Source organism: Bactrocera oleae, chromosome 2, assembly GCF_042242935.1.
Source record: "Bactrocera oleae isolate idBacOlea1 chromosome 2, idBacOlea1, whole genome shotgun sequence".
Taxonomy (NCBI): Eukaryota; Metazoa; Arthropoda; class Insecta; order Diptera; family Tephritidae; genus Bactrocera; species Bactrocera oleae.
The window spans coordinates 88,028,260-88,040,670 of record NC_091536.1 but is presented as its reverse complement, the minus strand read 5'-3'; the positions used below and the strand labels follow the sequence as shown (position 1 = coordinate 88,040,670).

The window sequence follows — 12,411 nt, the reverse complement described above, 5'->3', positions numbered from 1 at the left end:
CGTCAGCAAATTTCAATTAGCATCTCTGGTCTGGAGTAGGAAGGCTATATGGAGCATAGCTCAAGCATGCATTGAGGACTAATACGGATTTTATTTTTTTTTTTTCAAAGCTATTAGCTATCTCGCCAGTTGATGATAGATTTATTAAAAATTACAATGTTTAGAGGGCTATTCATACAAATGTTTTCTAAATTCTCAATATTTATAATAAAAAATACTTCGGTGTAAAAAAGAAGAAAAAGTGCTTTTGAACTCAGTCCTCTTAACGGTAAATCCTCCAGTTAACGATAAATTTTCAAACTAGCATGTTTTTTACTGCTTTAAGAAATACGTTTAAGATTTCGTCAATCGGAATTCGGAAATGTTGCTATATAACTGGGTACAATTGGTAAAAAGTCTTTGTTTCTCTGAGAGAAAAACTTCCTCACTTTAAGCTGGCATCTTTTGAATTATTACAAACTTAATTATTTTGGATTCAAAAATAAGAAGCCTCTACAGTGGAGGAAAGATATCGAGCAAGTATGCTAGGAGATTTGTACTCGGACAAAAATTTTTACACTTTGCCTCGACCGCGCGGTTGATCTTATAAAAGTAATTGTTATTTTTAGCAATATTGAAAAGACACTTCAACTCACTTAGTCCGGAGTCTGTGTGGCCGTGTTATTATTAACCACATCTTTTGTTACCAAAAACCGTTGGTATGGGCTGCCATCCAAGTAAGTGAGTACCAAAATAGCTGCATCGAATATTATCACGATATATTTTATTATATATACGAGTACATACACACATATAATATAATGCCACAAATATTCGTATTCAGCAGATTTGCATATCTTATTCTTGTATATCTGTCATAGTATACTTGCAAGAGTTACAATTTAAATACTGAAGAGTTTCAGTTCAAGTTAAACAGTGATTGTGCCAAGTTTCTTAAAATCTACTTCAAAAAATGTTATTAGCAAATCTTCGAAGGAAAAGAGGCTGTGCGATAAAGAAAGCTTCGGTTATTCGCTTGTTTGCGACAGATCAGGTGAATTTAATATAAACATTTGACTTTAGCCTCTTAAAATTATAAACTATAAAGTGGAAAATTAAAAAAAAAGCACAACCATTGAAGGAGAAACCTCAAAACTTGTTCCCTTATATACTTAGGAAAATAACATAAACAAATTGAATTTAATTTTAACAGAAATCGCTGTATCAACAACATGTCGACACCATCGCTGCAGCAAATTCACACATCGCTACGCCAGAGCAAACCGACCCCAATGTAGAATGGCAAAGAGCACGTCCATTTAACGAGCTGCCTCGCGTTGGTGCACTTAAGTTGATTCGCAAATTTTTACCAGGTGGAGCTTATGCCAAACTAGATTTCAAAGATTTGGTGACGACTATGCGTACGGATTATGGACCCATTTTCATGTTGCCAGCCATGATGGGTCGACCCAATATCGTAGTGACGCACAATCCCGACGATTTTCGAAATATCTTTCGCAATGAAGGTATTTGGCCCATTAGACCATTTTCGGAAACTATACGTTATCATAGGAATAAATGGCGCGCAGATTTTTTTGAGGGCGTGGAGGGCGCAATAGCAACGTAGGTTTGCATATATAAAATGTAAAGGGTTTTTCCAAAAAGTCAAATTTTCAGACAAGGTGAACAATGGAGCGCCTTTCGTAAGGCTGTTAACCCCTTGCTTATGCAGCCGAAGAATATTGACATGTATTGCAACAAATTAGCGCAAGTCAACCAAGAATTCGTAGAGCGGTAAGTCGAAGTAGAGATCTTGCCAACTAATTATTGTGGTTTGTGTCTCCACAGAATACGTTTGATACGCAATCCGAAAACTTTAGAAATGCCCGTCGATTTTGAGGAATGCATACAGCGTTGGACCCTGGAATCGGTGGCTGTTGTGGCACTAGACAAGCAGCTCGGTCTACTGCGTGGGGACAGTGATTATTATGCTGACGCTTTGAAACTTATTGTGGCCTTAAATGATTTCATGGCATTTTCCGTAGACTTGGACTATAAACCAACTTTGTGGCGATTTATAGCCACGCCCAAATTCAAACGACTTATGCAATCAATGGATAATATACAAAGTGTAACATGGAAGTATATAAACGAAACAGTTAGACAGCTTGAAAAGGAAAGCCAACAGGGCATCGAAAGACCCGAACATGAGCAGAGTATACTGGAAAGATTACTTAAGCAAGATAAGAAAATAGCAACTGTGATGGCGATGGATATGCTTATGGCGGGCGTTGACACGGTGAGAGACAAATTAGTTATTCTCTGACTAACCAACTATCTAACATCAAATGAATTAATTACAGACCTCCAGCTTAGCAGTTGGCGCCCTACTCTGTTTGGCTAAGAATCCGGAAAAGCAAGAGTTATTACGCGCTGAGGTGATGCGTGTGCTGCCACAAAAAGACGGCGCTTTTATAGAGGATCCGCTAAAGCATGCACCGTATTTGCGTGCTAGTCTTAAAGAATCGTTACGTGTTTATCCCGTAGCGATGGGAAATATGCGTGTGCCACAAAATGATCTAGCACTAAGTGGATATCAAGTGCCTAAAGGCACGTACGTCAGCATGATCTTTGCGCCACTACAATCAGATGCGCGTTATTACTCACGGCCTTTGGAATTTCTGCCGGAACGTTGGCTACGCTCGAACACTGAAGTCGATGAACCACAGAAGCCGACAGAAGGGTGTACACAATCGATAAAGGCAAGCAGCCCTTTCGTTTATTTACCGTTCGGTTTCGGTCCAAGAGTGTGCCTTGGTCGTAGAATAAGTGAATTGGAAGTGGGTTTGGGTATAGCGAGATTGGTTAGGAACTTTAAAATAGAATTTAATTACCCAACCGATAAGGCCTTTAAAGGTATGTTAATTAATATGCCAAATATGCCGTTAAAATTTAAATTCACCGATATTGATTAAACCGAGCTTGAGATTATAAACTAATACTATTTTTAAATATATTATACAAATGTATGTAATAATCGTAAAACAATAAATAACAATCATCTTTGTAAATTTAAAACAGTTGACAATTTGTAAAAATGATTAAGCTTGTGAGTTTTAGGTCGTCAGAAACCCAATTGATAACGGAATGACACCGAGGTATCAATAATTATCAGCACACCTATCAAATTTAAAGGGTGTCTAATCTATTATGTCAGCATGTAAACACTGAATAGCTTTAAAAAAATTAGACTAACTTTTCTTTCATTCTTCTATGATCTGGGGACTGCTAGCGCACAATTCGCTTTTCAAATCATCTCACAAAATAGCCAGAAGAGATCAAATTTGGGAATCAGTATTATCAAGGTAAAGGCCACTGCTTTTCGAGGTCAAACATCCAGGGAATTTTTGTTGCCGCAACTGAATTGTTTGATTTGCAGTGTAACATGTTGAGAACAGTAATAAAGTCAAGACATTTTTAACGCATTTCCGAACATTCATATTGAACATTCGAATTCGATATCGATTTCCAACGACTGCTTTGTTTTGTTTAAAAACATATGATCCAAAAAGCCACCAAAATCTTTAATTCATCATTATTTCCCGTGGTTAAAATTGTACTAAGCTTAGCTTAGCTTTCCACAACATGTTTAACCGCTGCAATCGCTTAATAAATACTGAATTTAAAGACGGCGCACTCTTTATTATATTACAATGGTGCAGTGAGAGCGAAGGAACTTTGGAATTGAAGGCAATGGTGAGCTGCAATCAACATGAAGGCTTGTTTTATCATTATTGGCCTGCTTAGCACGCAAGCTCTTGATCGAAGACATTTGCAAAGTAAAAGCAAAGCTTTGTTAGCTTAAAGCAGAGAAAATTATTGAAAGTGCTTTTGAAGAAGAAGACTAATTTCTTTTTCAAAATTGTTATCTGATTGTCGTCTATTCTGCATTTTGCTTATTTTATAATACTGATTAAGACAAGAGAGCAAAGTGTATACTAAGTATGTGCGGCGAGTGATAGCCCTATAAAAGTAAATGAATGTGTTGCTACATATATATGTAAATATTTTAAATAATTATTCGCTAAATAAAAAGTTTGGTTGATTGGACAAATTGAGTTCTGTGGAAATGAATGCGAATGCATAAAACTAGTTCAGCTGCAGCGGTGCTTGTGTTGAGTTCAAAAAATTCGAATTCCCAAATGTTTTACGCGAAAATAAATTGTGTTGCGCTCAGCGAATGCGCTGGCCTCGCAAAGAACTTTGCGGCGATTAGTAAGCGTTTGCTAGCAACAAAACAGGTGGATAAAATTAACAAATATATTATTTACATTTTTTCGAATAAAATTATTGTTTACGTATATATGAACTCGCGTTTGTCTGATAGGCTGAAATGAGATATTTCCGTGAGGGAAGCCAATAGAATTTAATACATTTGATCTATAGTTCAACGTTCAAAAAATACGTGCATATATCTCACCGCATTCACGCAATGACTTCGTGACATATAGCGTTTCAAGTGCCACAAGTTTTGCTGTGTTAATAAAATATTGGTGGAAAAAATGTCACCGGTTTGAAATATTGGTTTGATGAGTGTTGTCAGTGATCTCTGCTAGGCGTAGCAACGGTTCCAATAAATGTTTAAAGAAGCAATTTTACGTACATCAAGAACAATGCTAGCTACAAGGCAATTCTGGATCTGTCAATAAGATTCCTATATGGGCTTTAACATAGTATTCAGTTAAGACTCTCTCCTACTTAATACTACGACGGAATCAGGACGTTAGGATGTTTAAGTTACATGAAGAGATAACGGATTAAAGAAATAGGTCTGCTAGAAAAATACATAATATACCTTGAATTTGAATTAAAAGAGTTAAAAAATTATATATGCTTTAAAAATATCATTTTTAAGAATGACTCGCTCATAAGAAGTTAAATTCTTTACTGAAATAATATATTTCTAAATATTTATCGTCACTAAGAAATGTGTACCTTAACCAAAAAATGGAAGCAAACTAATAATACAGACTATGCCAACAGGTCGAGCAGCCGGTTTGCCCGGCACAACCAACCGTCAGCTTAGAACAGTCTACAGTTGCAACCCTGGAGTGGCAACGAGCACGTCCATACAGCGAATTACCTAAAGATAGCGTTTTCAGACTGTTAACTAAATTTTTACCTGGCGGCCGTTATTATAACTTAGACTCCAATGCACTAGAAATGGCAATGAAAAAGGATCATGGTGATATTTTTGTAGTGCCCGCTTTTATGGGTCGACCCAATACCGTGGTGTTACACAATCCAGAAGATTTCGCACGCGTGTTTCGTAATGAGGGCGTGTCGCCAATAAGACCGTTTGCAACATTACGTTATCATCGAAGTAAATTGCAAGCCGATTTCTTTCAGCAGATCGAGGGTGTGCTAACAACGTGAGTTCGTAATTAATTTGCTTGAAATCTAGTTGAAACACTAATTGTTGTTTTATATTACCGAAGGCAAGGTGAACGTTGGAGCACATTCCGTTCAGCCGTTAATCCACTTCTTATGCAGCCCAAGAATGTACAAATGTATCTCGGCAAAATGGCGCAAGTGAACCAGGAATTTGTCGAAAGGTAGGCTTGTAAAATCATTATACACTTGAAAATGTTTAGTATTATAATTTCTTCTTTTATCTTTTACAGAATCCGTTCAATACGCGATCGTGACACTCAAGAGGTGCCAAACAACTTTGAAGATTATCTGCAGTGTTGGCTGCTGGAGTCTCTCTCCATTGTCACACTAGGGAAACAGCTCGGTTTGCTGCGTGATCACAGTGAAAATTACGAGGATGCGCTGAAATTATTTACTGCTTTAAACACCATATTTACAGTCGCCTTTGACTTAGAGTGGAAACCCTCATTGTGGCGTCGTGTGCGCACACCGAAATTCAGACGTTTTTTGCAGGCGGCAGACAACATGCAAGCGATAACACTGAAATATATAGACGAAGCAATAACCAATCTGGAAGCTGAAAAGAAAATGGGTATCGTGAGGCTGGAGAATGAGATGAGCGCATTTGAGAGATTGTTGAAGATCGACAAGAAAATAGCGACGGTGATGTGCATAGATCTGTTTCTCGCCGGTATTAATACGGTAAATATTTAGCGCCATCGTTCCAGCAGCACTTTCCAGAAATTTTACAATTTTTATCTCACTAATTTATTTTGTAGACCACCTCAATGGCGACAGCGGTTTTACTTTGTCTGGCGAAAAACCCAGAAAAACAACAAATTTTACGCAAAGAAGTGATGCATGTGTTGCCACAAAAAGACGGCAATTTCACAGCCGATGCACTCAATCGTATACCCTATTTGCGTGCCTGCATCAAAGAAGCCATTCGTATTTATCCTCTGACTGTCGGCATCGTACGCGTGACACAAAGTGATCTGGTACTAAGTGGATATAGAATACCTAAAGGCACTGTGGTGAATATGGTATCAACATCGTTATTCACGAATGAAAGCTTCTTTGCACGCCCAAACGACTATTTACCCGAACGTTGGCTACGCTCGGGTGCAATGGTAGAGGGTAGAGAGCACGAGTCAGCCGTAGCGGGTGCGCAAGCGTTGCGTCCGACTAATCCTTTTGTATATTTACCATTCGGTTTTGGTCCGAGGGTGTGTTTGGGTCGTAGAATAAGTGAGTTAGAAATGGAAGTGGGTATTGCGCGATTGGTGAGAAATTTCCAAATTGAATTCAATCATCCAATCGATAAGCCATTTAAAAGTATGTTTGTTAATATGCCAAATATGCCGTTAAAATTTAAATTTACGGATGTTGAATAAATTCTATAATCAATATTTTGTTAATTCCGGTATATCGAAACATTTTTGTTTAATGTAGCAATGTACATAAAAAGCTGATCATTAAAGCTGGTTGCAAAAAATTCAATAAAAAAAACAATTTTAATCCTACATACCGGATTAAAAAAAAAAATCTTAAGAATTTAAAATGAATTTGATTTTTTTGTTTTAATTCAAATCAAAAAGTAATATTTTAAATTTTTAATTCTAAACATCTTAGATTAAATAATGAAAATTTTATTTTTAATCCCAACATCGGGATTTCTAATCTCAAATTTTTTAAATAAAAAATTCGCAACCCTGATCAAAGAAATAAGTACATCAAAGACTAAAGTTGATTTTTAGCTTAACCGTAAAAGTAGATTAAGTGTACTAAACTCGGGAATTATTTTTTTACTTTTTTAAAAATACTGTTGTTTGCTTTTTACAACTAATAATTAAATTTTGTATACAAAAATGGTTTATTGATGAAATAAATATACAAGAAAAATAAAAAATGATGTGTTTTTGCAGGAAGTAATGACTTGGGATAAGTTTATTCAAATCTCACATTTTCTGATTTAAGAAGTTAAAAAATATATTGAAATTATTCCTCTCAGCACTTGACTTGTTTGTAAGCTTTTCTAATAATGTCTCGAATGTGCCAATGAAATAGTGAAATAGTCTGGGAGATTCATCGAAACAGTACACAGATATGTCATCTCAGCAGATAAATTGGAGAGATAAGAAATGAAGCACAGATACCACTTCATCTTTTAAACGAGTGTATCTAGCGATATAATGATTTTCTTCCCTTTAACTCATTTTTGATCAAATGTTTATGTTTACTTCAAATGTCAGTAATTTTTGAAAAGAGTGTTATCGGAAACATTTCTTAGTTATTCTCGAGCACTTTGTTTATAAAATTTAATTTTTTAGTAAATTTTGTAATTTGTATAGGAATATATAATATTTGTATATAAGTAAGCCCGCTAACCATAATTTTTATTTTTTTTTAGCCTGAACAGGGTATATTAAGATGCCACGAAGTTTGTAAAGCTAAAAGGAAACGTCGGAAACCCTATAAAGTATATATTTATAAATGATCACCGTGAAGAAGTTCGTCGATTTAGTCATGTCCGTTTTTCTGTCTGTATTCACGCGATTTTGAAACATCGATCTGCTAAAGAAGCTACTCATTTGTCGGAATTGACAATATGGGAACACTATAGCATATAGCTTCCATACAAACTGGCTGATAAAAATCAAGTTCTTGTATGGAAAACTCTTTTATTTAACAATATATCTTCACGAAATTTAGCATAGATTTATATTCTACGGCAACATTATTATTTTGTTCAGTTTGATCGATCAAAATTAAGATAAATTTCTTCATAAAAGATTTTTTTCTTTTTTAATTCTTTAAAAAAATTCATTAAACTTAATTCAACTTGATTATTATTTATTACAAACAACGTGGCTAATTGGCTATATTTTCTAAATTAAGCCGAAGAAATAAACCCGAAAACTTGGAATCACTTTGCATATCCTCAAGCATGGATGGGGTTATCTTAAATCAGCTGACAAAATCTTTATAGAGTCGATTGGGTACTTACAGGTAGACTTGGTTTGGTTTCGCACGAATTTAGAATACTCCTTACTTTTTGTACTTATATATTTACATACGCAAGTAACTCTCTTTAACATATGAATGATATTTTCACGTAAACAGCATGGTTCTACAGCGGGTTAAGTTTTTTATTAAAACAAAAAAAATTTAAGAAGATTTGAGTTTTTTATAGAAATCAAATCGAAATACAATTTTAGTCTGCCTGAAACTGTGGTAATGTGCAGTCCATAAGAGCAGTTAATCGCAAAATGTGTGCTTACAATCTGTCTCTTGTATCGCTCGGCAAAAACGTTATTATCGCCAACACAAGGTGTTGGTTGAATACAAAAAATGTGAGTATCAAGACCCAAGAAAAGCAAGAAGAAATATGTGAGCCGAAATTTTATGCTTATATTTAAATCTTTGACTAAAAAAAAAATTATTTGCGTGGTTGAATAAACCTTGCGTTCAAAATTAATGCACATGCATTGCAAAGTATTTAACACGTGCCGTCTCATTATCACAATAGCACGCACACAAATGCACCGCCGCCTCCACTGCAGGCGCAGCCACACACATACACTCAAACAAATCAGCTGATGCGGCCTCGGAGTGGCAGCAAGCACGTCCATTCTCTGAGTTGCCCAGGGAAGGCGTTTTTAAATTTTTGCGGCAATTGCTGCCCGGTGGCCGATATTATAAATTAGATTCCGCACAATTATTGAAGGCAATGCAAAGGGATTATGGCGATATTTATATAATGCCTGGCATGTTTGGTCGACCTGATGCCTTATATACACATAATCCAGCTGACTTTGAGCGTGTCTTTCGCAATGAGGGGATCTGGCCGATAAGACCCAATTCGGTGACTTTGCGTTATCATCGCAACAAACTGCGCGCTGATTTCTATGGGGACGTCGAGGGAATACTTGCAACGTAATTATGGAACATTTAACTAGAAAGAGCAAAATTTCGGGAGTTGAGATGAAAAGTGAATTCGGGAAAAAAATATAGAAAGTAATAAAGTAATTACAATAAAATAGTCAGGTAAAAGAAGAAAAACAAAAGGCTTAAAAATAACACCACCAAAACCGTAGATTTCGACTGACGAGAAATAAAATTGCATTATCGTCCTAATGTGGGAACTTTTATAGCGTTTTTTAGGCACTTCTCCATCTAAACAATTATTTTTTAATAATTTTTCTCTTAAGAAATACCACAGTAGTCCCGGACAAAACACGTTAAAATCCTTCAGGGGTACTTCTTTTTCGAAAATTGAATTTTCTGACGCCCAACCCGCATGTTAAGTCACTACAAAACCTATTGTTTATGGGTTTTATCGGTACAGTATAAAAATTATCCATTTATGGTCGCTATAGGCCAACAATATTTACAACATTTTTTTAAACTTTTTTAAGCAATTTAATTGAGTAAATAATCTTCATCAACGAAATCAGCCTTGTAGACATTTGCTTGAAGCAGAATATGTGTAGAACCTTTCTAACCCTATATCTTGTCTTCAAACAGCCATGGTGAGCAATGGAGCTCATTTCGAACGGTCGTTAATCCATTGCTAATGCAGCCGAAGAATATTAAAATATATCTCAACAAAATGGCACAGGTGAACCACGAATTCGTAGAAAGGTAATAAGGTAAAAAGTACTTTCGAAGCTCATTCGAAATTACAATTATTTTAACTAACCTAGAATCCGTTTGATACGTGATGTCAAAACTTTGGAAACGCCCGATGACTTTAAAGAATACATACAGCGTTGGACACTGGAATCGGTAGCTCTTGTGGCGCTGGACAAGCAACTCGGTTTGCTGCGTGATGATAGCGAAAATTTCGCTGATGCTTCCAAACTTTTTGCAGCCTTAACGGAATGGATGTATCTTACACTGGATTTAGAATACACACCATCGCTGTGGCGTATTGTGGCAACCCCGAAGTTTAAACGCTTGATGCAAGCGTTGGATGACATACAAGATATAACATCGAAGTATACCATAGAGGCAATTGCTAAGCTAGAAGCGGAGCAACAACTGGGCATCGAGCATGAGGAGAATGAAAAGAGCATTTTGGAGAAATTGCTGAGAATTGATAGGAAAATTGCTACAGTGATGGCCATGGATCTATTGCTAGGCGGTGTTGATACAGTAAATTTGAAAATTTCAAAATAATCGGAGACTTATATATATATATTTTTATTTCCATATTGTAGACAACTTCACTTACCGTTGGAATTCTACTTTGTTTGGCCAAGAACCCCGACAAACAGGAAAAACTACGCGAGGAAGTAAAACGTATACTACCAGAAAAGAATGGAGATTTCGCGACTGATACACTCAGCAAGATACCATATCTACGAGCATGCTTGAAGGAAGCATTACGCATGTACCCAGTGACTATTGGAAATAGTCGTGTGCCGCAGAAAGACGTTGTTTTGAGCGGTTATAGAGTACCTAAGGGCACCGTGATTAGCATGATTTACTCAACGCTACTAAAAAGTGAAGAACATTACGCGCGTCCATTGGAATTCCTACCGGAACGTTGGCTGCGACCAAATAATGAAACAGTTGAAGAACCGGGATGCGCAGCAACTGAAGATACTAAACAATTGAAAGCCAGTAGCCCCTTTACGTTTCTGCCTTTTGGTGTCGGTCCGAGAGCTTGTTTGGGTCGTAGAATTAGTGATTTGGAAATAGAATTGGGTATTGCCAGATTGGTGCGAAATTTTCAAATTGAATTTCATTATGCGACAGATAATGTATTCAAGAATATGTTGATTAATATGCCAAATGCGCCATTAAAATTTAAATTCATTGATATTGAGTAAAGGTGATGGAGAGGTGGTGAATTATAAACCACTTACAGACTTTTTCATTTATTAAAAATTAAATGAAAAAATATAATTTAAATAATAACAAATTTTAACTTCGGTTAACATACAAGAAATGGTTCCGACAAATGAGCAGCTTCTTAAGGAGCAAAGAATGTGTACAAAATTTCAGATCGATATCTTAAAAACTAAGGAACTAGTTCACGTGTGCTAACTTAATATACCCTGTTCAGTATAAATAGTCATTAAATAAAGAACAATATATATATCCGGCATTTTTTATGAAATATGAGATCGCATTTTGAAATTTAAACGAACGGTAAATGCAAAATTGCGAAGAATAAAATATTGGAGTGTATAACTAACTTTTTCTACAACAACTTCCTTGTTCTTAGCCATTTAAGTTTTCAAAGGATATCCGATAGTGATTTTTCTTATTCTGAAATGCTTGCAATAAACACGTTTTAAATAATGCAACTAAAGAAACCATGAAATCTACGAAGGCGAGCAACATACTTCGAACAAAATAAAATGAAGCTCTAAGCTTTATTGAGTACATAGTTCAAAGGGAAAGCTTTGATTCTGGCATAGTTCAATTAAAAGCTATTTTGAGAACATTCTACGACTCTACAATAAAATTAGTATATATAAAGAGAGTAGCGTATCTTCATTTAATATCAGTCATCTGTAAACCATTCAAAATTTGTAATATCCTCTATTTTTCGCCAAACAACAAGTCGCACACTAATAGGAGAAAACACCTAACCTAGCATAAACAAAGGTCTTAACGATATATGGAAATGCCAGTTAAAGAAAAACATTTGGGTAGATGGATCGAAAAACAGACCGTTATTTGAACTGTCGTTTCCGTGCACATGATTTTTACCATGCATAAGTTCCTCCCAGTTTTGGTTGGCTCTCCCGAAATTATAAAATATCTTATTCCTCTTTCCAAAGTTAAACAATTGCAATGTCGCTGGTTACACCAAAATTTCTTCAGCGTCAATGAACCGCCTTTTGAGATTAAATTTCTATATATAAAATATATAAATATTTCTTAAATTTTTTTAAAAACACTCGTATGCACATTAGACTGAAATGCGATGTATGGTGAGAAAAAGTTGGTAGTTCACCTGTAGGGTTTAGAATTTGCTCTGTA

At 35.8% G+C, this 12,411-nt stretch overlaps 3 protein-coding genes across 3 annotated transcripts; all 3 read left to right on the top strand.

Annotated features, from left to right (window-relative positions):
• The first annotated feature begins 874 nt into the window (after positions 1 to 874).
• Positions 875 to 3,021, top strand: LOC106622344 (cytochrome P450 CYP12A2). The gene is made up of 5 exons (XM_014241489.3): positions 875 to 1,033; positions 1,193 to 1,602; positions 1,657 to 1,773; positions 1,828 to 2,278; positions 2,343 to 3,021. The coding sequence occupies exons 1-5, from the start codon at positions 953 to 955 to the stop codon at positions 2,952 to 2,954; spliced, it is 1,671 nt and encodes a 556-aa protein (XP_014096964.2). The 5' UTR covers positions 875 to 952; the 3' UTR covers positions 2,955 to 3,021.
• Positions 3,022 to 4,106: 1,085 nt separating this feature from the next.
• Positions 4,107 to 7,321, top strand: LOC106622343 (probable cytochrome P450 12a5, mitochondrial). The gene is made up of 5 exons (XM_014241488.3): positions 4,107 to 4,280; positions 5,023 to 5,411; positions 5,478 to 5,594; positions 5,664 to 6,114; positions 6,192 to 7,321. Exons 1-5 carry the CDS (start codon positions 4,113 to 4,115, stop codon positions 6,804 to 6,806), a joined length of 1,740 nt encoding a protein of 579 aa, XP_014096963.2. The 5' UTR covers positions 4,107 to 4,112; the 3' UTR covers positions 6,807 to 7,321.
• A 1,296-nt stretch (positions 7,322 to 8,617) lies between these two features.
• Positions 8,618 to 11,539, top strand: LOC106622341 (cytochrome P450 CYP12A2). Its single transcript, XM_014241485.3, has 5 exons — positions 8,618 to 8,765; positions 8,942 to 9,348; positions 9,940 to 10,056; positions 10,119 to 10,569; positions 10,635 to 11,539. Exons 1-5 carry the CDS (start codon positions 8,682 to 8,684, stop codon positions 11,247 to 11,249), a joined length of 1,674 nt encoding a protein of 557 aa, XP_014096960.2. The 5' UTR covers positions 8,618 to 8,681; the 3' UTR covers positions 11,250 to 11,539.
• The last annotated feature ends 872 nt before the right edge of the window (positions 11,540 to 12,411 follow it).

Bases quoted from the DNA above. Each gene is read 5' to 3' on its own strand.
- LOC106622344 (XM_014241489.3), top strand. From the start codon at position 953: ATGTTATTAGCAAATCTTCGAAGGAAAAGAGGCTGTGCGATAAAGAAA. The intron at 1,034-1,192 runs GTGAATTTAATA...TAATTTTAACAG, and splicing joins GCTTGTTTGCGACAGATCAG to AAATCGCTGTATCAACAACA. The intron at 2,279-2,342 runs GTGAGAGACAAA...AATTAATTACAG, and splicing joins TTATGGCGGGCGTTGACACG to ACCTCCAGCTTAGCAGTTGG.
- LOC106622343 (XM_014241488.3), top strand. From the start codon at position 4,113: ATGCGAATGCATAAAACTAGTTCAGCTGCAGCGGTGCTTGTGTTGAGT. The intron at 5,412-5,477 runs GTGAGTTCGTAA...ATATTACCGAAG, and splicing joins ATCGAGGGTGTGCTAACAAC to GCAAGGTGAACGTTGGAGCA. The intron at 6,115-6,191 runs GTAAATATTTAG...TTTATTTTGTAG, and splicing joins TTCTCGCCGGTATTAATACG to ACCACCTCAATGGCGACAGC.
- LOC106622341 (XM_014241485.3), top strand. From the start codon at position 8,682: ATGTGTGCTTACAATCTGTCTCTTGTATCGCTCGGCAAAAACGTTATT. The intron at 8,766-8,941 runs GTGAGTATCAAG...TTATCACAATAG, and splicing joins GTTGGTTGAATACAAAAAAT to CACGCACACAAATGCACCGC. The intron at 10,570-10,634 runs GTAAATTTGAAA...TCCATATTGTAG, and splicing joins TGCTAGGCGGTGTTGATACA to ACAACTTCACTTACCGTTGG.